This window comes from Anolis carolinensis, chromosome 1 (assembly GCF_035594765.1).
Source record: "Anolis carolinensis isolate JA03-04 chromosome 1, rAnoCar3.1.pri, whole genome shotgun sequence".
Taxonomy (NCBI): domain Eukaryota; kingdom Metazoa; phylum Chordata; class Lepidosauria; order Squamata; family Dactyloidae; genus Anolis; species Anolis carolinensis.
Window position 1 is genome coordinate 259,682,390 of NC_085841.1, and position 22,299 is coordinate 259,704,688.

Consider the following 22,299-nt stretch of genomic DNA (forward strand, 5'->3'; position numbering starts at 1 on the left):
AAATATTCTGCCTAAACATTATGAAGAACTTCCTGACCTGGTTGGCAGTGGAATATGCTGCCTCGGAGTGTAGTGGAGTCTCCTTCTCTGGGGGTTTTTAACAGTCTGGGTGGCCATCTGTTGGGAGTGCTTTGATTGTGTCTTGCTGCGTAGAATCATAGAATAATAGATGGCAAAGGTTTGACTAGTCTTTTCCAAGTATGATTCTATGATCATTATTGGAACAGGATTCATTTCTAAGTTGATACACATAGGTTTCTTCTGTCAAAGGCTGCTTCTTTAAAGGTGGCAGGCAAATATTCTACATAAATAAAATTATGGTTGAGTAGCAGGGACGATACCTGAAATCCACAGGTTACATTGAGCCTAACAGGCCATTTGTCCTGTTCACTAGAATTGCTGTATGGGAGTCATACAGCATTTGAGTATTACAGCTATCAGAAGTTCTCTTCAATAAACTGTGCTGGATTGGGCTTCTGGGAATTGTAGTTCAACAAGCATGAAGACTACGTCCGCTCTTGGGCAGTAAATAATCATATGACAAAACAACTAAACTAGAAAACTCTCCTGAAAGAGTGTTTAATATTTCTTTCTTTTTTAAGGTTCCTTGCATTCTTAATTTAAGAGTAAAATTGTTTTTATAACAAGTTTTGATCTGTCATAAGATTGTGTTTAACTATGTTTCACTTTATATGGGGCTATGCTGAGAATGTGTTTGCCTTACAGCATGCTATTGAAACCATGAGGACAACACCAAATTCACAGAAGGCCAGCATGACTGCAAATCTCCAGGCTCAAGAAGATCCGCAAAAAGGAGAACACAAGGGTCAGTGGATCAGGAATAATGGAGTTCACTGAGTAACGGAGAACTACAACTTGAGTTAAAAGAGCATCTTTAAGGAAGGGGAAGCTTGATATTTCCTAGAAGATGCTGGTTTGATAGTTAGGGGAAAGGATACATGTTGTTCACAGCTAGGACACAGATGGCGGATACACAGCCTTGTACATGTTGATCAGGTACTATTTCTCATCATTCCACATTTATATTCAAGCTGGCTGCTGCTGATGAGAATTGGAATCCACTGGTAGCCTTTAATTGTAGAATCTTGACTGAGTACTTACCTTGTTCTTGAAGTTGACTATGTAAAATGGAGCCAGTTGCTGTCTCAGCTGAAACTTTTGCAGAACTTTTTAAATCAGTGTGGACTGCTATGAATTCTAGAAAGAGATAGATAAACATGTAATAAAATCTCTACTATCATGTTTCACTAGGAAATAGTAATACTTTTCATTCCTTTTTTCTGGCTGAAAAGGTGAGTGTGTGACTATTGATGCCCTGGGTTCCCCAATTTGTTTTTTTTTAACTGTCTTACCTCTGAGACAAAGAAGAAGGGGGGAGATATCAGTGCTTGATTAAGCAAGGAAAGGGTGAAAAAAACCATTTTGGGACCCAAAAAGGGGTGCAAATATTATAGAATCAGAGTTGGAAGAGACCACATAGGCCATTTAGTCCAATCCCCTGCCATGCAGGAAATGAGCACTCAAAGTACGCTTGACAGATGGCCATCCAGCCTCTTGTTTAAAAGCTTCCAAGGGAGGAGCTTCTACCACAGTCCGAGAAAGAGAGTTCCACTGTTGGACAGTTCTCTTGGTCAGGAAGTTCACCCTAATGGGTGAATCTCCTTTCCTATAATTTTCTCAGACTCATTGCTCTGAGTCCTGGTCTCCAGGGCAGCAGAAGACAAGCCTTCTCCTTCTCCTTTATGTCAGCCTTTCAAATGCGGTAAAATATGGTATATGCCACCCAAATAATAGAGGAATAACTGCACTGAGCCTATTCACTTCCTTCATATACATAATCATAACTCATATATTTGAATATGTAACTTAATCAAAATTCAATTCTATTTATGGGTGAATCAGTTTTTAGGATTGCATCTTCTAAACATGGCATTGATCTGAATCTTCAGAAGTGGATGAACTGTTTTTCCCTTTATAATGTTTGCTAACATAAAATGTGTTGCTGGTTTTTTTTTAAGTAATCGTAGCCCAGTTGCTTTTCTTTGTTTGCCTTATAAACACTTAGGTAAAGGGATTAAAATAAGTTTTTTAAAAACCTCTGTAAAATAGTAAATTATAAGCATATCTGTCCTGGTAATTACAAATGTTCATCGTCTTGATGATACAGTTTTCACCTCATGCTTTTATCACATAAAATAGTTCAGTGACCAGTAACTGTAGTTGCTTTTCTCTATGCAGTGGGCAGCCCTGAAAAGAGTGAAGAAATTCGAAAACCATCCCAGAACGTTGGGTATGTTGTCTGTTGGGTCTTTTGACAAACTTCATGACCAGTATTCTTTTCTTAACCTTGGTATATTTACTCTTGTATCTATTGTTTGTGTATATGCCTGTGCATCACCTATGAGTAAGACTACCAGACCATTTCTATTTGTTTGTTACTGGGAGCAGGAACAAAGCTTCATTGCTTGTTATCTCACATGAGTGACAAAAAGAGTGACCCAGTCATACACAGGTTCAAAGTGTTGGAAAATAAGATGAATGGAGGTACAGGGAAAGAAAAGAATGGGAAAAAACATAAAATAGTATTCCTCTTTGTAGTTGAGGAAGGGAGAATTTTCAGGCTGGGTTACAAATAAGAGATAATGCCAAATTAGGTTCATGGATTTGAATCCCCTTCTATGTAAGGGAGACTTGGCTCCTTCTACACAACTGTATAAAATCCACATTGAACTGGATGATATGGCAGTGTGGACTCAGATAATCCAGGACCCTTCCACACAGCCATATAACCCAGAATATCAAGGCAGAAAATCCCACAGTATCGGCTTTGAACTACACATATGCCATATATTCCTGCTCAAAGCAGATAATGTGAGATTTTATTCAGCTGTGTGGAAGGGGACCCAGTTCAAAGCAGATATTGTAGGTTATCACTAAGGGCCCTTAGTGAAATCGAGATATATCCTTGAGCTGACATCTTGGTTGGGTTGCTGACCTGAAGGCTGCCAGGTTCAAATCCAGAGAAGCCTCCCACAAGGATGGTAAAAACATCAGGGTGTCCCCTGGGCAACATCCTTGCAGACGGCCAATTTTCTCACTCCAGAAGCAACTCCGGTTGCTCCTGACACACACACACACACACACACAAAAGCTGACATCTTGCCTAAGGATTCTTTTAAGCCCCTTAAAGGACTCAGAAAGAAGCCAAGGGATGGAAGATGCGTGGTGCTTTCAAGAGGACCGATGATAGAATATTGTACTGGTGTGTTCTGTATAATGAGTCCTCCGTTAATTTTTATATACAAAACTAAATTTACAGGAGACAAGCAAGTTATAAAAGAGCGCTTGGTGATCTAGAGGATGAACAAGAGAAGCTCTCTCCACCAAGAAAAAAGGTTCCGTCTCCTTACCTTGCCAGCAAGGTGAGACAAGTATTGTATCCTAGAGAACATGTTAAGTTTATTAATGGTTTCCCAAGGACTGATTATATTTTGTACTCTTTAGGTTGTCCGGCCATTCAAGACATTCTTGCACACAGTGCAGAAGAACCAAATGCTTATGGGAACCCCAAGCTCTGTGAGCCGAAGCTGTACAGTAAAATCATTCCTCAAGCAAAACACTCCTTTAAGGACCACTCCCCAGGTAACATGAGATCTTTTTATAGGTGGAAAGGGGGGAAGAGCAGCTTCTGAACTAAAATTTACCTGCTCAGGTGTAGTGCAGGGGGAGAAAGTAATAATAAATATGCAAATTGTCAGGGGGATTCTTGGTATGGATGGGAGGACCAATCCACAATGCCTGGGTTTTCCCTACATGCCAAACCTAACTAGCAGGAGCTCAATGTTCTTTTTCTGTTTTCACTATTATGTTTTTTCATCATTAATAATCTTGCAAAAGTCTTCAGACTTGACAGGCATTTTTACATCCGTTTCATTTAAAATTTATTTATTTATTTACCCCATTTATACCCTGCCTTCTCCACCCCAAAGGGGACTCAAGGCAAGGTTACATATGGCAACCATTTGATACCTCACACATACAAATAAGCTTAAAATAGGATTAAATAAAAACAATTCATATTAACGTTTAAAAACATTACATTAATATTAAAAAAGATCAATGAAAAGGGTTGGGGGTGTATGCAAACAAATGCAAAATTACTGTGTTTTGCCCTTTTAAAGAAAAACTTGATTGGGTTTAGGGACCCAAGGGACTGAATGATGTTAAGTGCTGGCATGAGACAGTGTGACAGAATAGACAGGCAAAGGGACTGATTAATTTTATTAATATTTTATCTATTTATAAGACCAAATTATCAAAATATGCACATTGATTTGAACTATTTTATCTTACCATTAAGATTCTGGCGTGTTTGTTTAATTTGCAGACTATGTATTCAGTATCCCAGCATAAGTCTCTTGAAAGTGGTGAAGTCCATTGCTGCTTCTTGGGTTAACAGAATGGTAGTACAGGTCTTATGAAGTGTAGGTAAAGGTACAGTTGACCCAGCAAAGCTTTATGGCAATAGGGTGGAATGCTAGATGCAAGTCTATTTCGGTCATATTGTTAACAATAGATATCGAGTTAACAATACGATTCACTTTTCAAAGGTATTAACTATATCATAACTTTCTCTTCATACAGGGAGGGTTTGTTGTAAGTAACAAGATTGATCTTAGATTAGATGTGTTTGCACATAATTAACAGTGTGTCATCCAATGGCATCCCTAACATGCATAGCAACATCCATTCTTTGAAGGGGCTGCCTGGCCTTTGCAACAAACCTTACTAAAATGTAGACTACTTGCACAATTTCTAGTGGCATTTCACTGTTTTCTCAATGTTGTACAAGAACCATGGGCATTTCATTTCAGAATGTGATTATTCATATTTATCATTTCATTCATCCAATGTTTCAGTTTATTTACACTACCCACTTAATTTAATTTAGATTAGAAGGATCAAGACAGGCAACAAAGTGCAAAAGACAAACTATAATATTATTGAACATTGCTTCGAGGAGCTTTGTTGTCTTTTTTAGATCTTGCCCATTTTATTTTAATAATGTAGCTGTTCATAGTTAATTCTAGTCTTTTTAGCTGCCCAGATCAACCCATCTAACAGTTTCTACCTGAACTAAACATACAAAAAAGGAGGAGGAAAATAATGTTGAAAAGTGCATAGTCTGCATCCTTACTTAGAAGTAAGTCCCACAGACTTCAGTGAGACTTTCTCTCCACCAAAATAAGTGTGTTAGACTCCTTCCTCAATGTAACAGTTGTATTCAGCAGATGTCTGCTTAGTTAGAAAGAAAACCCTGGCATGGAAGTTATTCAAGTTACTGGGAAAACTAATTGATTATTCCATTTTATATCAAATCATTTTGCTTATAGACCCTAGTAGAAATGTTAGTGTTTGTGTGTTGACAGGTTTGAGATCAGAAAAATAAGCTTAAGAAAAATATCCCTACTTCAAAAGGACTAATGGATCAATGTCCCATCTCACATTACTAGATTTGGTTGATACTTACCGGTATATATATTTGAAAACGCAGACCAAAGAGAAGGCTGTAACACCTGGTATTGATTTCCAATTTACTGGTCTCTTTAAGTAAATAAAACTTCTCTGGGGTGATCTATGCCTAATTTGGCCCAGGTTTTGTTCCTCTGCAGTAAGTTTGTTGGCCAGTTAAAATTCAAATCAATTTGTGAAAATCTCTCTTTAGTTGCCACTCAGTACTTTGTACTTGCACATGCTACTTCAACTTCATTGGGGAAACAATAAACAAACCTTTCTAACATTGAGACTTCATTCTCTTCCTCCTCCTTCATGCTTCTTAGTGTATGTGTGGCATCTTGGCAGAAAATTTCATTTATTTATTAGTTATCAAGACTTGTTTCCTATTTAGGAAAGACGTGTTGTGATGACAGTTGGCAGAACATAATCTTTTTCAAGTGACAAAGCAATGCTTTAAGTACATATCTAGAAATTACTGTTGCTTTGAATAGATGAAAATCCAATGTGCATCCTACCCCAGCACCTGGAAAAGGTTACTTTAAAAACAATCCACTTCCATTGCTAATTATGCTGTTTGAAGACTAATTCATAGACATTATTTGTTGCAATGATGCATTGTTGATTGCTCATAGGACTGGAACAAGTAAAGATGGTGCTAGCAGAATGTGGCTTTATGACTGATAAGAGAAGGACATAACATTAGCCTCTTTTAAAAGATTAAAAACAGAATAATGATAATATTTTGTAACAATTCTAGGAATAAATGCCTTTGAAAAGTAACTGGAAGCTTACTTGTTGCACCAATGGAGTGACTTTCCAGTTGTTTCCAGTTGTTGTGTAGCTTTTACATGTGGCTTGGTTATGCTCTTGTCAATGGGAAAAATAGCAGTTCTATGTGCTTGTGACATGTTATTTCCAAGCTCCCTCTCTTGTAACACAATATTACATCACAACCCTATTTGAAAATGAGAAAAGATTCATATTTCATGACTGATAGAAGTCTCAGGATATTGTAGTGTTTATATTTTAATTAATAATTGATAGTAGTGGCTGCTGTTGGCAGTGCTGGGATTGAGATTGGTCACATTGATCTGTCATATTGCCATCTTCTTGGAAAACATTGCATTGACACTGGGATTCTTTCTGGTCGCTGTTCCACTTTAGTTATCATGGCCAATGTCACCGTTAAATGGATTTGCCCCAAAGGAAAGCAGGGAAGTGGAGGGAAAGCTCTTCTTTCCTTGACTAGAAGTGCAGCTGAATTGGTTGCCTTTTAGCTATTGGAGCAAGCACACCTATTACGATGTGTGCTAATGAGTTTCATGTTGTCTAGGAAAAGGAAAAGCAACGGTTGGAAAACCTTCGGAAAAAGGAAGAAGCTGAAAAATATCGAAAACAGAAACTGGAAGAACAGAAGAGGAAGCAACAAGAAGAGATGAGGCGGTATGTGAGTGCTTCCACTTGCTTCTTTTCTAGTTTGTCGTGGATACCATTTCTAAATAGAGTTTAATGTGTCCTCAGGAAACGTGAAGAACGCCTTCGCAAGGTGCAACAGGCTCGAGAGCGGGCAGAACAGATGGAGGAGGAGAAGAAAAAGAGGCTTGAGCAAAAGCTGGCTCAACATGAGGAGAAAAATGAGAAGGTAAGTCTGAATGTAGCAACAAGGCTACATTACATTATCAAGACTTGTATTCCAAATGTCAGGATACAATTCTCTTACCAATTTAATGAACTCTTTCCCTGTGTTGGTAATATCTGTTTGAGCAGTAGACCTATGAGTACCGTTGGTCCTCCATATTTGCAGGCTTAATTTTTTCAGATTTGATTATTTGTGGACTTGATAACTATGTTCTCTTATGCAATTCTACTGTCAAGCTCTGACAAAAGTTGACCATAGAGTCACTCTGGGAGTCATTCTATCTCTCAGATAGAATAGTGGATTTCTTTATTCCCACTTTTGCAAGGGTCCTGTGCTTCTAAACCCCATCAAAGGGGAGTGCCTATTGTAGTCTTGCTATTGAAAATTATTAAGATTTTTCAGTCTGGTATAAAAAAGGCATATACAGAATTCAATGAAATGGGAATTCTATAAGGAAAGATAGTGTACCTCATAAATTGCCAAGAGATGACTAACCAAGAGCCGGGCTGATATGATGACTTAAGTGCCAGTTCTGTGGAGACCCAGATTCTGCCATGCAACAATATCCCTGTGAGACTAATCGCTGCCTGTCCATTGACCAACCTATAGTGTAGTCATCAGGATAAAAACAAGGAAGGGGAGAGAAGCCTTGAGCTCTTTTAAGGAAAGATGTAGGTGTAAATAAATCAATATTCTAGGTACGAGAGGAAAAATTAGCAGAAGACAAAGTTAAGAAGAAAGTGGCTGCTAAGAAGCTGGAGGAAATTGAAGCCCGGCGCAAACAAGATGAAGAAGCCCGCAAACAGAAAGCTCTGCAGCTGGTAAGGTGAAAAGTGTTTGGGCAAGACTGGAGCATGGGATGGTGGCTTTCTCCAGAGATGGGGCCAAGGAGAAAGTAAACTTTCTTGTAGAGCAGAGTTGAGACTCATACAGCCTTCTAGCTGTGGGACTACAAATCCCATTAGTTCTAAACAATAGTGAATAATGCTCGGAATTGCTGTTGAATTGCTGCATGATTCGTAACTTGCTGTAGAAGCCCACTGCAATCAGCAAAGTTTTGCAAAAACATTCCATGAATCTTCTCAGGCTTATTAAATATTAAGTAACTTTGATTAAACTTTATTGCTATTTTAAGCCTGTAAGATTCTTCAGGGAAAATGTATGTCTTGTGGTTCAGTTCAGCTTTGACATGAAAGGTCAGGCAATTTTGACAAATTTTTGAAAAACAGTCTTTCTCGATTTAATTATATAAATATGTTTAGGATTCTGTGGTGAAAGAGGATACTGAATATTTAAGTTTCCCTTTCACAGCTGAAAGTAACAAACATGTTATGTGGACTTGTGGAAATTTGGTGCAGGCCTTCATCTGATTAGTCTTGAGCCACTTGGCTAGGATATAGGCTGTATGAAGCCCACTTGGATTGTAACCTCTTCTTTCGTAGGAGGAGGAGGAACGTAGGCACAGGGAGTTAATGCAGAAGAGGAAAGAGGAGGAGGAGCAGGAGAAAGCACGAAAGGCTGCAGAGCAGCGCCAGGCAGAACTAGAGAGGGAGAAAAATCTGGCTGCTGAGAGAGAACTGCAGAAGAAGAAGGAGCAGGAAAAGCTGCGGGCACAACGGTAAGGACAAAAGGGCCCAGAAGGCTTTCATTCATTTCATGATGTCTTGGGCCCTATTGCATGCGTTATTTTGAAGAATTAAGCCTCAGAAATGTGTGATTATATGTGGTGGTGTTACTCTGCCTAAAGCATTCCTCCTTTTCAATTCAGATAGTAACGGAGCTTGTCTGTTTGTAGGGAATATGAACGACAAGAGAAAGAGAAGGTGACACGCTTGCAGAAAGAGGTTATAGCAGCAGCGAAAGAGAAGGAGCGTCTTAGAAAAGAGGAAGAGGAGAATGAAAGGAAAAGGGTGAGATGCTTGTCGGCCTCAGAGTTATTGTCTTGCTTGCTTTCATTTGTCATATTGAAAGTTAAAGTTGTGGAAAACAGGTAGGAAAATGTAGGCCTACTGAGGGGAGAGTGTTAGCCTCTCAGTCCCTGAAACATCAATTAGAATACAGAGTGTGTGTGTGTGTGTGTGTGTGTGTGTGTGTGTGCGCGCCCCCCCCCCAAAAAAAATTGGTAAAATCACAAGCCAAAGGTTTAAAGAACCCAGCCTCAAAAGTGATCTGAAAAGAATTTCTGATTTCATTTTTTGTACAATTCTCAAGCAAGATATCCTTGCAGTCAATAGAAAATTGGCCTTCTTGCCCTTTGCTTTACCACCTTTGAGCTTGGAGCTGGTGCCTTTAACTAGCAATGTGTCGCCTTCTCTTTTTAAAGAAAGAACAATTGAAGCAAGAAGAGGAACAAAAGGCAGCAGAGGCCAAGACGGCTAGCAAACAACTGAATGTGACGGTAGATATTCAGGTGAGTTCTGAAAAACAGACATCAGAAGTTGGAAGAAATAATCACCCTATGAACTTGTTCAGCGAAGGAATATGTACTGTACTATACAAGGGCAGAGAGCTATGCAGACAAACAGGTAACCTAATTATTTTGCTGTTCCTCCACATTTCTTCAAACACCGCACCATATCCTGTAGTAACTCTTTAGGATTCGAAAGAGTTGTGCCCTATGCATGTGGTAAAGGACAACACTGCACAAACTTTTCTAAATGGAAAATGTATGTCATGCATTCATTTTTCTATATGATCATTCTCTCGCAACGCTACATAAACACTTTATTTTTATTATATCTGTGTGGGAATGAATGAAAGCAGAGATTTTGGCAAATATCTGAAAATGTTTGTACTGTGTAACATAGGACCATTCTCTTGAATATTATATGTAGAAAATATAGATCTGCAGTCTGTGTATTGAATGTAATATGTGAACACCTGTAGGGAGAATAATGCTCCTGAAAGCCTCGAGTAGAGGCAGTTGCACTCTAAGGCAAAGCACAGATTTTGCTTGATTGAAAGAATTCCTTTTCAGGTTTTCCCTTTTAAAAAAACAAAAACTAATAGTGATCTTTGAGTTGCAGTTTTCAAAAACAAAACCAAACATTTTGGTTGTGTTTGTTGATCCTGTGTGTCTCTCAGAACTGGCCCCATATCTGCCAATGTTTCCCACTCCTACGGTTGCGTGTGTGAATGTATGTTTCTCTTTACACTGTGTCTGGCCTCAGTAACACAAGTCAGCATTTGATATTTATTTATTTATTTTATTTCCAATATTTATATCCCGCCCTTTTCACCCGAAGGGACTCAGGGTGGCTTACAACCCTGGCACAATTAGATGCCTATACAAAATCAATCAACAGTACATAAAATCAGTTAAAAAGCAATTAAATACAATATAAAATTACAATATATAAATTTTAAAATAACCAAATCTGAATGCATTGCAAGAATTGTTACATTGTGTTTTCATCTCATACACCTGACTCCAGGACATATGAAAAGAGTACAATTCATTAAGTCTGTTTCTCCTACAGACCAAATCTGTTAAATTCAATCGGCACAGATATTCTCCTTTGCTTCTAGCAATGATTCTCTAACATTTTCAGTCAAACCTGCATATTCTTTGTGACTTCAGTCTTGGTTGTCATTGCAGCCTTCTGTGTCAAACCGACTTGAGGGGAAAAGGACAAACTTTTTTTCTAAACTGGTTGGGGAAAAGAGAGACTGCAGATTAGGACGCGGAACAATGGCTTCAAACTATAGGAAATGAGATTCCACCTGGACATCAGGAGGAACTTCCTGACTGAGAAGTGTTTGGCAGTGGAACTCTCTGCCCCGGACTGTGGTGGAGGCTCCTCCTTTGGAGGCTTTTAAACAGGCTGGATGGCCATCTGTCGGGGGTGCTTTGAATGCGATTTCCTGCTTCTTGGCAGGGGGTGGACTGGATGGCCCATGAGGTCTTTTCCAACTCTACTATTCTATGATTCTATGCAATAGGTATCAAAAATAACAATTGCCAATCTGTTAGGGTTTTTGCTTTTCTCTGATTTGTTGATAGCAGATATGTTAGCCTATCCATATTCATGATTTCCATTATTTTCAAAATCCATTGATCCATTGCCAGTACTTCTTTGTCTCTCCACAATTTGGCATAAACTATCCTTGCATAAACTATCATTGTTCAAAGACTACTTAAAAATGAAAAGATGAAAATATTAATTTGAAACAAGAAAGAATGAGGATAGAAGAAAAATAGTTGTTCCTTAAGTGAAATGGTTAAAGAAAAGGGATGCCCGAAGGAATAATATCAAATATACCAGGACTATGGAAAGTTTTTACCCAACACCATAAAGTAGATGGAAGTCAATAAGTATATCCTTTTTTAATTTTTTATTGTTATTACCACTGCTTTTTTGTAACACTCAGCAACTTCTTTTCTTTTTTGTTTTTCTTTTCTCTTTTTTTTCTCCCTTTCTCTTCTTTTTTTCTAAGCACTTGGGTTTTTATATTTTATTTATTTGGAAAATTTCACTCTAATAAAAATATTTCAAAAAAGGTATCAAAAATAAAAACATCAACTTAATTCCATTAATGTCATTAAAATGGGGCAAGATGCATGTAGTCATTGGCTTATGGAACAAGAATGCCACTAGCAGACTACCTATAAAGATTGTGTATAAAGTCTAAAAGAAGGTATGCTTTTCTCAGATTTGAATGCTTGGAACATTGAAAGATACATCTTTCAACACACACACATACAAGCCAAAAATTAGCAATATCCAGCACAAAGTGTAAGGTGTGTCTTATATAGTCACTCATGAAATGCCTGTTGGAATAGAAAATACTTTATTTGCCTTTTAAAAGAAAGTAGCGGTGGTGTCAGTCTAACTTTACTGGAAGAGAAAATAAGTAACTTATTGTTTGAAAAATGATGGAACCTCTCAGAAGCATGCTTGAGATTCTACCATGTTGCTACAACTTATCTAAGATTATCTGGTCTTAAATACAGTAATCAAATGTACCTTTCTGTCCAGAACTCACCTTGTAATTCATATGAGATGACACCACAGAGCCACAAGCACCCCAAGGTTAACATTGACGATTATGGGATGGATTTGAATAGTGATGACTCAACAGATGATGAAAGCCGGCCACGCAAGCCAATCCCTGCATGGGCTTCTGGTAAGTTTTTAATTCATCTGGTACTCATTTGCATGGTGGCAGAGCATTTCCCTATTTTTATTGTTGCTGCAATAACCACAATCTGATGATAGACAGATTCATATAGGATGTGTCTACCAACTGACATTTACCATGAAATCAAAGTAGGCTCCCTGTATATTATATCACTGAGGGACAGTTCTGGAGAAACAGTTTTGGGTAAGGCATTTGTTCTTGACAGCTTTCTGGAACCATGTTTGGGTTAAATGAGTGTTCGGTGTGATCCAGAGTATTTTTAATGTTTAAATGTATGAGTCTCCAAATCTGGTCTTAACAATGCTTACTTAGAAGAAAATCTGGATTTACTGAAATTTAATATGAGAATTTAGATAAGGTACTTTTCGATGATAACTCCCAGAAACTTCATAACCATGACCTCTAGCTCTGTTTAAGGTATTCTAAAGACTACAACCTTAGCTAATATAAGAATATATAAACATGTAATATTTGTCATGGGTTAGAAAATTAGACATTTTATTTTATATATTGTGTTTGAAATTTGTTCTATTGGTAAAGTGGTTTTTTCTTTTTCAAAATTTTCAAAACAATTTTTAAAGGGTTAGAAAGTAGCTCATTCATGCATTACGGCTTTGGGGGTTATACATGCATGTGTTCACTTCTTAATGACCAAATCTGAATGCATTGCAAGAATTGTTACATTGTGTTTTCATCTCATACACCTGACTCCAGGACATATGAAAAGAGTACAATTCATTAAGTCTGTTTCTCCTACAGACCAAATCTGTTAAATTCAATCTGCACAGATATTCTCCTTTGCTTCTAGCAATGATTCTCTAACATTTTCAATCAAACCTGCATATTCTTTGTGACTTCAGTCTTGGTTGTCATTGCAGCCTTCTGTGTCAAACCGACTTGAGGGAGAAAGGACAAACTTTTTTTCTAAACTGGTTGGGGAAAAGAGAGTTAATTCTTCCTTTCAAATTTGTGCTGCCTCCTTTTAAGAGCTCTGAAACAATACAGCATGCATCTTAGATAAATAATTCCTAATGCTAGTAATATTGTGTTGTCTTCTCCTAGGAAATCAACTGACCCAAGCTGTCATGCACCAATATTACAATCCATCTAATGTCAGGAGGTTATTTGGTGTTGTGAAAAGTCCAAACCTGGAAGAAATCTTCTATAAGAGCAAACCACGCTATTTTAAACGCACCAGTTCTGCAGTTTGGAACTCTCCACCATTCCCAGGCGGCAAATCTGTATCATCTAATTTCAAGAGATGGTGATATATTTCAGAGCTGTTTGATATTTTAAACATGTACAACTGGTTTCACCTTATAATGTTAATAAAATTTTTTCTATTTGAAACTCTTAAGGTTTTCTATGATGTTTTGTCTTTATTTGTGAGAGGAAGAGAACAAGAGCCTTGTGTCCAGTTTAATTTTCAGGGATGAGTAACTAAAAATAGTATTACGACCCAAATTCAGTTCATTCAGCCCTCATGGTATACAAGAGTATCTGATTAGTAGAGATAAATTAGGTTCAAATCTTCAGTCATGGTGTCTTATGGAACAGCTTTGGAGCAGTTGCATCTCCAAATGTAATCCTTCGCACAGTTTGATAGATCAAAAACTAGGGCAAATATCCAATTCTATCATTTTAACAGAAAGACAGCAAAGTAGTTAGTTTAACTGAGAAAAATACATACCCATTTCCCCACATTGCTCTTCTATAGCCATGTTTGTATTCTAAAATTGCACCGCTTCAGTTTTCTAATCTGGCTTCGTTTATCAGCTTCTAGGTTTGTCTTTAGATCCTCATTGTTGCTTGGGTCTAGTTCTTACAAAGACTTACTCTTTTTGAGAACTTCAAAAAGATCTTCACAACATGCTTTGGTTAGTTCACATGAATTGAGCCTAAGATTGCACGTCAATGAAAAAGCAAAATCTGCATAAAAATCTGCTGAAGATAACCCCCCAGAAACCTTAATATCCTTCATAGGTTTCTTTGCAGCTCTGATCTTAAGAAAGCTTTTGTCACAATAAGTGTACTGTTTTTAGGGTACCACAATACACTTTGATTTTACTTTTAGAAAAGGACCTTTGGAATCAAAGGTTTTCTATTTTCTAAACCTTGTGTTAATGAATTTTAAAGAATAGAATAATGATACAAAGATGCTGATAAATTGGTGTAAGGTCCCCTATATGTTAGAGTCTGGTATATGGAAAAAGAAAAAAAGGAAGTTCTTCCAAGTATTTTGGAAGAATCTTGACTTCATTATTTTGTGATGTTAAAATTTTCATTGGCTGATTTTGGCCAGAAATTGACCAATGGGTCAATTTTAACTAATTCATTCTTGTGCCTATCTGTTTGAGCCTTCTGTTTTAAGGTCTAAATCATGCTGATTTAGGCATCCTTTCCAGCATTATATTTATGAACATGTTTTCCTAATATGTGTATCTTGGGGTACTGAAGAAGAACTACTGTTCTAGTTTGCCTTTTGATACAGATACAGGCAGTCCCCAAGTTACAAACATCTGACTTACAAATTACTCATAGTTAAGAACAGGGATGAGACAACAGGAAGTTGTAACTAGGAAACCACCTCTTGAATATTTTTCACCTAAACTATGGAACTCATGGGAGTGTCATAGGTTTACGGGCAATTTAAAGGTACACAATGTTTTTCGATCTTAGGCCTTAGATTGGATCTTGAGACAATGCTGAAAAAGCTGTTATTATTTTTACGTAAAAAGACCCGATATGATCATGGCAGCTTATTCAATTCCAATAGGATATAATTCTTCATGAAATTTCTTTTCAACAAAGCAAGAAATAATTTTCTTCCCCTATTCAGATCTTAAAGACTATTCATAATTTGGGACTTATGCAGTGCAAAATTCCCATTGGATTTTCTGCATGGAAACAAATATTTTGACATAGAAATATGAATTATTCTGCAGAAAATGCTGTTTTTTTTAATAAAATTGAATATTTCAGAATAAAAATATAGCAACTCAACTGTGTGTAAATGTTACACAGAGCTAATTCCCAAACACATCTTTGTGAAGCTCTGCTTGTTTTGCCCTGGGATTTTTGGATCCATATTCTTCTCTCATTCCCTGAATTAGAGTAGGAAAAGATGTGAGAAGCAAGTCAGCTATACACTGGATGTATATCAAAGCTGCAGTGACTTCAAGATACATTGCTTACTGGTCACTTTTGATAATAAACCTTAAGAAGGAAGCAAAGGACTCAAACCTTACATTGACCCAGGACTGGGTAGTCCATAGACAGAGGAAATGGGCTCCTCCCCAAGCTACCCTCCTCTAGAGGAGCTAGAAAGTTACAATGCAACTGTTCTGGAAAATAACCCAGCGAAATTGCAGGTTCTGCAATGTGCCTGAGACAGATTTCACCCACTTTACTGACAGAGGTAAAGGACAAAATCCTGACATATTCAGGGAGACTAGTACCTTCTGCTGCACCTCATATCAGAATAGATATGTAGGCATTGTAGTAGAACTATTTGGTTATATATACTTCTCTCCTTTAATACTTAGCCACTACTCTATTCACCCTCCTAGAGGATAAAAAGGTAAGCATTTTCCCAAGGGGAGCCATACAAAGTGAATAGAAATAACTGTCCTCTCCTGTCCAACATAGGATAGCTTTTTCTCATATGATGCTAATAAAAAGGAACCAGGTTCTTACAGTAAATATATCAACAACTTTTGAGGTCATGCAGCGGGAAGGCTGGTGCTGCCTATGAACCATCAGCCCCTTACCTGAGCACCTGCAGTTTGCAGTCAAGATGTATCAGTATTTCACAGAGCTTTGTCAGTCCATCTATATTGTTAAAGTCTCAAGTAGAGCTCTCTCAGGTTCTGGTTTTAGAATGACAGCAGCTAATTTCATGCATGACTTGGATTGGAGGTTACAGCAGCGCAACCTGAAAGTGCAAGACAAGTTGAAATAAATATGAATAAATTTTAGGATATTACATTGGATTTGAAAAAGAAACCCTACTTTTAAATATGTTCTGCAACAAATTTAATACATTCCAATGAATTATTTTGGCTTCCTCACTGGCAAGCAGCTTTCTCATGATCATATGCATGAACTTCCTTGTTAGTATGGATTGCTCTGTGGCAGAACATATGCTTGCTTGCAGAAGGTCACAGATTCAATCCTTGACATGTCTAGTTAACATAGGAGCCTCCAGTGGCGCAGTGGATTAAACCCTTGTGCCAGGTTGCTAATCTGAAGGTTGCCGGTTCGAATTCAACCCGGGAAGAGCATGGATGAGCCCCCTTTATCAGCTCCAGCTCCATACGAGAACATGACAGAAGCCTCCCACAAGGATGGTAAAAATATCAAAACATCCAGGCATCCCTTGGGCAAAGTCCTTGCAGAAGGCCAATTCTCTCACACCAGATCCGACTTGAAATTTCTCAAGTCACTCTTGACTCGAAAAAAAAAATCTAGTTAACATTAGGTATCTGATGACATATTTTTTCTGAGGTTCTGGAAAGGGGATGCTTCTGGCAGGCAGACCCAATTTCATACCATTCACTGCTGGTTTTGTTTTGGTTACACCATCATGCAGTGTTCTCTGACCATGGAGCATACTCTCACCCCACTTTTTGATGCCTATAAACTATGTTGGCAATCAAAGGGAATGATATGGTGATAGACCAAATATTTTTGACATGGAATAAGGCAGCTTCCAGTGGTTCTAATATTCTAAAGATTATTGGGAAATGTTCTTTTAAAGGTCACAAATGTTAAACTGTTGCCATTTCTTTCTTAGAGTGCGATCTGTGCTTGTCTGCCATTTGACTAAACATGTACGGGAATGTGCTATAATAGTCTTCACCTGCGCACTTTAAGCACCCATTATTTTTGGGCTTCCTTTAAGACAGTGGTTCTCAACCTAGGGTCCCCAGATATTTTTGGCCTACAACTCCCAGAAATCCTAGCCAGTTTACTAGCCGTTAGGATTTCTGGGAGTTGAAGGCCAAAAACATATGGGGACCCCAGGTTGAGAACCACCGTCTTAGGAGATGACGTTCTGACCCGATTATTATTTTGTGAAATGACATGAGATCATCCTGAATAGCAGACAATATTCTAATTTGGGCAACTGTGGAAGATTTCTGAGTAAGGATATGAAAAAAAAAATCAAGTATTAAGTATCAAAAATCAAGTATCAAGTATTATCTTTTCGGAAGGCTATGAGAGTCTATGTAAAAAAATACTGTCTGGCTTTTTTTTTTTTTGCACAGAAAACAATGTGTTGTATAGAGAAAACCTTTAAAATACATACGCACAATAGTTTTTGTGCCAAACATTTTTGCTTTAAAAATTTCCTTTAAATTTTGCATTAAAATTCCTTTCCAAAGCACTATTATTGAGAGGCAACAAACAAAAACAGATATTTTGTGACTTAATTGTTTCAGAGAGCTGTTTTGACATGTCAAACCATCACTTCTCATTGAGGACTTAAAGAAATGTCAATATTTAGCCTTCGTGGTCATGGCCTCTCCAATGACTGTCAGAAATGCTGATTTGTGGCTTAGAGATAGCAATGCAAGCTGAGAGCACTTTGCAGTAACTACATCATTTTGTGGCACATTAAGACTAACCTCTTATTTTCCATACGCTTTTTGCGACTGTAGACTTCTTAATCAGTTATTCCTGAAAAGTGTTAATTGTACATTGATGTGTTTATGGGCATTGAATGTTTGCCCTATGTGTGTATAATGTGATCCGCCCTGAGTCCCCTTCGGGGTGAGAAGGGCGGAATATAAATATTGTAAATAAATAAATAATAAATACATCAGCCTAAGATGCTGGCTGTCATTTGTGCAGGAAGATAAACCCGATGATAAAGGTAACATGTGCTTCCTTTAAGACTAAGAGGGAAAACTGGAGAAACACTCACCGAAGTATCTGTAGGCTGCAATTGGGATGCCTGAGTGCTTGCAGAATTTACTTACTATTACTTCTCATAGATCACTATGTTGTAAATTGAATTCTCTAAAGTAAGACACTCAAAGAAGACAACATCTCTGAAGTTACACCTCTTCAGCCTGAGGAAAACAAATATAGATTGCCAGCCAGACTAATCTTATTGCTTGAAAGCAAAATCATCAGATATTTAGTTTACTCTCTTTGAATGATGCGATAAAGGCTTATTAATAAGATGTGTCAGGGGACAGTTTGGGCAAAGAAGAGGACTTAGTCCAAATACGTAACAAAGTTGTGTTGTCGAAGGCTTTAATGGCCACAATCACTGGGTTGCTATGATTTTTTCCAGGCTGTATGGCCATGTTCCAGAAGCATTCTCTCCTGACATTTCACCCACATCTATGGCAGGCATCCTCAGAAGTTGTGAGGTATCATACCAAAGTTATCTTTATTGCACTTCGGATCTTTTGGTCCTTCAAAGAGGAAAGGTGAGTTTTCATCCACCTTTCCATTAAAGTATAAGCTAAACAAACAAAATTGTAAGTTGAGTATGAGAAATTGTTGGATTGTATAGGTAAAGGTAAAGGTTTTCCCCTAACATTAAGTCTAGTCATGTTTGACTCTGGGGGTTGGTGCTCATCTCCATTTCTAAGCCGAAGAGCTGGCGTTGTACCTAGACACTTCCAAGGTCATGTGGCTGGCATGACTGCATGGAGCGCAGTTACCTTCCTGCCTGAGTAGTACCTATTGATCTACTCACATTTGCATGTTTTCGAACTGCTAGGTTAGCCGAAGCTGGGGCTAACAATGGGAGCTTACCCCATTCCCTGGATTTGAACCACCAACCTTTCGGTCAGCAAGTTCAGCAGCTCAGCGGTTTAACCTGCTGCGCCTCTGGGTCAATGATAGGGAGCAGTATTTAGAAATTTAAGTCACATGGGACCAAAATGCTATAAAATATGTAAAGTGAAAGGCCCAAAGAGTCTTTAGATGTCTCCATTAATTTGGGAGCCAGTTCAGATAGGTGGATTGATGAATGGATGGATAGATAGATCTTGTCCATTAGCCTTCTTTAAATGATGGAGAAGTGGATTGAGTTTACATAACAGTTCATGGAATCATTTCCTTCTGCTTCCTGATTCCAGGACTGACACTGTTGCGTAAGACCATTGCTTATTTCAATAGATCTTTATGTCAATATTTGTTGAATAAGAACAGTAAACATTAAACATTTTGAAGGGAAGCCAAAATCTAATGGTCAAAGGTCAAACCTTTTGCTGTCAAAAAAGTTTAATTAAAACATTTTTCTAACTTTGGGAATAACTGTTCCCAAATGCCAATTAGTTATTTCTTTCATGTCATTTGTACTCTGTTGATCACATTCTACCCAGGGCAAATTCTACTAATGCTATTGAAATGTATTAATTTATAATAAGCCCCAATCTGGTGATTCCACTTACAGTGCTTTGCGGTGAAGAAGCAACCAATGAGCACCTTTCTACCATTAATGACAAAGTGCTTTCAAATTAGAGACGGTCGTTTCTTCAGTTTGGGGAGGTTGCATTGGACTCCCACAGTCCTTCTGAGGTCACACTCCATTTCACTGCTACCTAAATTTTGTAGCAACTGCAATAGCTCTATGATGTTGGAGGGTGAACAAGCGTACTCTAGTTCTAGAGAAGTCTTTAGTTCCACAGTGGTTCTCAACCTATGGGTCCCCAGATATTTTGGCCTTCAACTCCCAGAAATCCTAACAGCTGGTAAACTGGCTGGGATTTCTGGGAGTTGTAGGCCAAAACACCTGAGGACCCACAGGTTGAGAACCACTGCTTTAGGAAGAGTCTCATAGGATTTTAGATGAAACAGAGACCTTATTAGCAGGTTGATTTTTCAGTGCTAGGAAAGGAAGGTGGGTGCAATAAGGAGAGGGCTCAGTATTGGCTGGATTAGAAGAAGACATCCGATGCATTTGAATGCAGTTTGATATCACTTGGACTGCCATGGCTCAACGCAATGGAATCACTGGAGTTGTAGTTCGTTGAGGCACTAGCACTGTTTCACAGAGAAGACTACAGGCCTTGTGAAAATATAATTCCGGGATTTTATAGCACTGAGCCAAGGCAGTTCAAGTGGTGTCAAACTGCATTCATTCTTCAGTGTGTAGGTGCACCCTAACATAAAGAAACAAATTCGCTTCTTCAAGTGCAGCATTGATCAGTTGGTAAGTGGCTGTGACTTTTCCGGGCTGTATGGCCATGTTCCGGAAGCATTCTCTCCTGATGTATCGCCTGCATCTATGGCAGGCATCCTCAAAGGTTGTAAGGTATGTTGAAAACTAGACAAGTGGGGTTTACTGTATATATTTGTGGAAGGTCCAGTGTTCTTGTCTGTTTGAGGCAAGTGTGAATTGTGCAATTCACAGCATTGAATAGCCTTGCAGTTCAAGGTCTGTCTGTTTACTGCCCGGGGGAATCCTTTGTTGGGAGGTGTTAGCTGGCCCTGATTGTTTCTTACCTGCAATTCCCCTGTTTAACTAGTAGAGTCTCACTTATCCAACCTTCGCTTATCCAACGTTCTGTATTATCCAACGCAGTTTGCCTTTATTATTTATTTATTTATTTATTACATGCATTTATACCCCGCCCTTCTCCCCAAGGGGACTCAGAGCAGCTTACATTCTGCCACGAGGGCCAGCAACAAATATACTATAAAACAAAACAATTAAAACATGATAAAAACATGATAAAAATGTGATAAAAAGTATATAAAAATTAAAACGCTGCAAGGCAGTGATATTACACCATCCTCAGTCATTCACTACTGCTACAATTACAGATTTGCGACCCAATTACATCAGCCAGTGAGCTTATTCGCTGAATGCCTGGGCGCAGAGCCAAGTTTTTAGTTTTCTTCTAAATCCCAGGAGGAAAGGGGTTTGCCGGATATCGCTGGGGAGGGAGTTCCACAGCCAGGGAGCCACCACCGAGAAGGCCCTGTCCCTCGTCCCCACCAGCCGCGCCTGCGAGGCAGGTGGGATCGAGAGCAGGGCCTCCCCGGAAGATCTTAAGGTTCTAACAGGCTCATAGGAGGAGATACGTTCGGATAGATAGGCAGGACCAGAACCGTTTAGGGCAGGGGTCCTCAAACTTTTTAAGCCGAGGGCCGGTCCACAATCCTTCGGACTGTTGAGGGGCCGGATTATCATTTGAAAAAAAAAAACCAAATAAATTCTGATGCACACTACACATGTCTTATTTGTAGTGCAAAAACAACAACAATGAAAGAACAATACAATATTTAAAAATAAAAATAATTTTAACCAACATACATTTATCAGGATTTCAATGTTCCCATGTGCTCCTGCTTCTGGCCAATGAGATAGTCAAGTTAATTAGGGTTGTTGTTGTTGTTGTTGTGTGCCTTCAAGTCATTTCAGACTTTGGGTGAGCCTAAGTCTAAAATGTATTTATTTATTATTTATTTATTTACTGCATTTATTTACTACATTTGTATCATACCCTTCTCACCCCAAAGGGGACTCAGAGTGGCTTACAAATTATATGTACATACAATATATTATATTATTAGCATAGCACAATATTAGCATTATATATTACTTTATTGAACTATACCACTATACTGTAATATTATTAGTAATATTATATGTAACATAGAATATATAACTAATATTATTATATGGTATTATTATTAGTGTTATATTGTATTACATTATAATATTATTATCAATATTATATGTATATCCAATATATTATATTATAAAACTGAGGGCGGGGGTCAGGTAAATGACCTCGGAGGGCCGCATCCGGCCCCCGGGCCTTAGTTTGGGGACCCCTGGTTTAGGGCTTTGTAGGTCAAAACCAGCACTTTGAATTGGGCTCGGTAGCATATCGGCAGCCAGTGGAGCTGGCTTAGCAGGGGGTTTGTATGCTCCCTGTAAGCCGCTCCCATTATTAACCTGGCTGCTGCCCGCTGCACCAGCTGGAGCTTTTAGGGATCTTTCTGGC

The 22,299-nt window shown here is 38.3% G+C and overlaps 1 protein-coding gene and 1 long non-coding RNA gene across 7 annotated transcripts in view; one reads left to right on the forward strand and one right to left on the reverse strand.

The window, feature by feature from the left end:
* Positions 1 to 13,672, forward strand: part of LOC103278630 (inner centromere protein-like) — a 26,558-nt gene extending 12,886 nt beyond the window's left edge. The window contains exons 7-19 of one of the 4 annotated variants that reach the window (XM_062967480.1): positions 727 to 826; positions 2,260 to 2,311; positions 3,341 to 3,443; positions 3,526 to 3,663; positions 4,666 to 4,677; positions 6,872 to 6,981; positions 7,060 to 7,180; positions 7,876 to 7,998; positions 8,620 to 8,795; positions 8,973 to 9,087; positions 9,501 to 9,587; positions 12,157 to 12,304; positions 13,382 to 13,672. In XM_062967480.1, the coding sequence (XP_062823550.1) occupies positions 727 to 826; positions 2,260 to 2,311; positions 3,341 to 3,443; positions 3,526 to 3,663; positions 4,666 to 4,677; positions 6,872 to 6,981; positions 7,060 to 7,180; positions 7,876 to 7,998; positions 8,620 to 8,795; positions 8,973 to 9,087; positions 9,501 to 9,587; positions 12,157 to 12,304; positions 13,382 to 13,587 (1,491 nt within the window). In that variant the 3' untranslated portion in view covers positions 13,588 to 13,672. The remainder of the gene's footprint in view (positions 1 to 726; positions 827 to 2,259; positions 2,312 to 3,340; positions 3,444 to 3,525; positions 3,664 to 4,665; positions 4,678 to 6,871; positions 6,982 to 7,059; positions 7,181 to 7,875; positions 7,999 to 8,619; positions 8,796 to 8,972; positions 9,088 to 9,500; positions 9,588 to 12,156; positions 12,305 to 13,381) is intronic. The other 3 variants (XM_062967481.1, XM_062967483.1, XM_062967482.1) reach the window with 3 other exon arrangements.
* Positions 12,304 to 21,458, reverse strand: LOC103278627 (uncharacterized). 3 transcript variants are annotated; one of them, XR_010001882.1, is made up of 5 exons: positions 19,735 to 21,188; positions 18,249 to 18,396; positions 16,090 to 16,253; positions 14,010 to 14,217; positions 12,304 to 13,248 (listed from the first exon to the last, which is right to left on the reverse strand). It is a non-coding gene; the product is annotated as an uncharacterized LOC103278627 (long non-coding RNA). The 3 variants fall into 3 exon arrangements; XR_506213.3 differs by lacking the exon at positions 12,304 to 13,248 and having other exon boundaries at positions 13,673 to 14,217; positions 19,735 to 21,458; XR_506214.3 differs by lacking the exons at positions 12,304 to 13,248; positions 18,249 to 18,396 and having other exon boundaries at positions 13,673 to 14,217; positions 19,735 to 21,173.
* Positions 21,459 to 22,299: the final 841 nt, after the last annotated feature.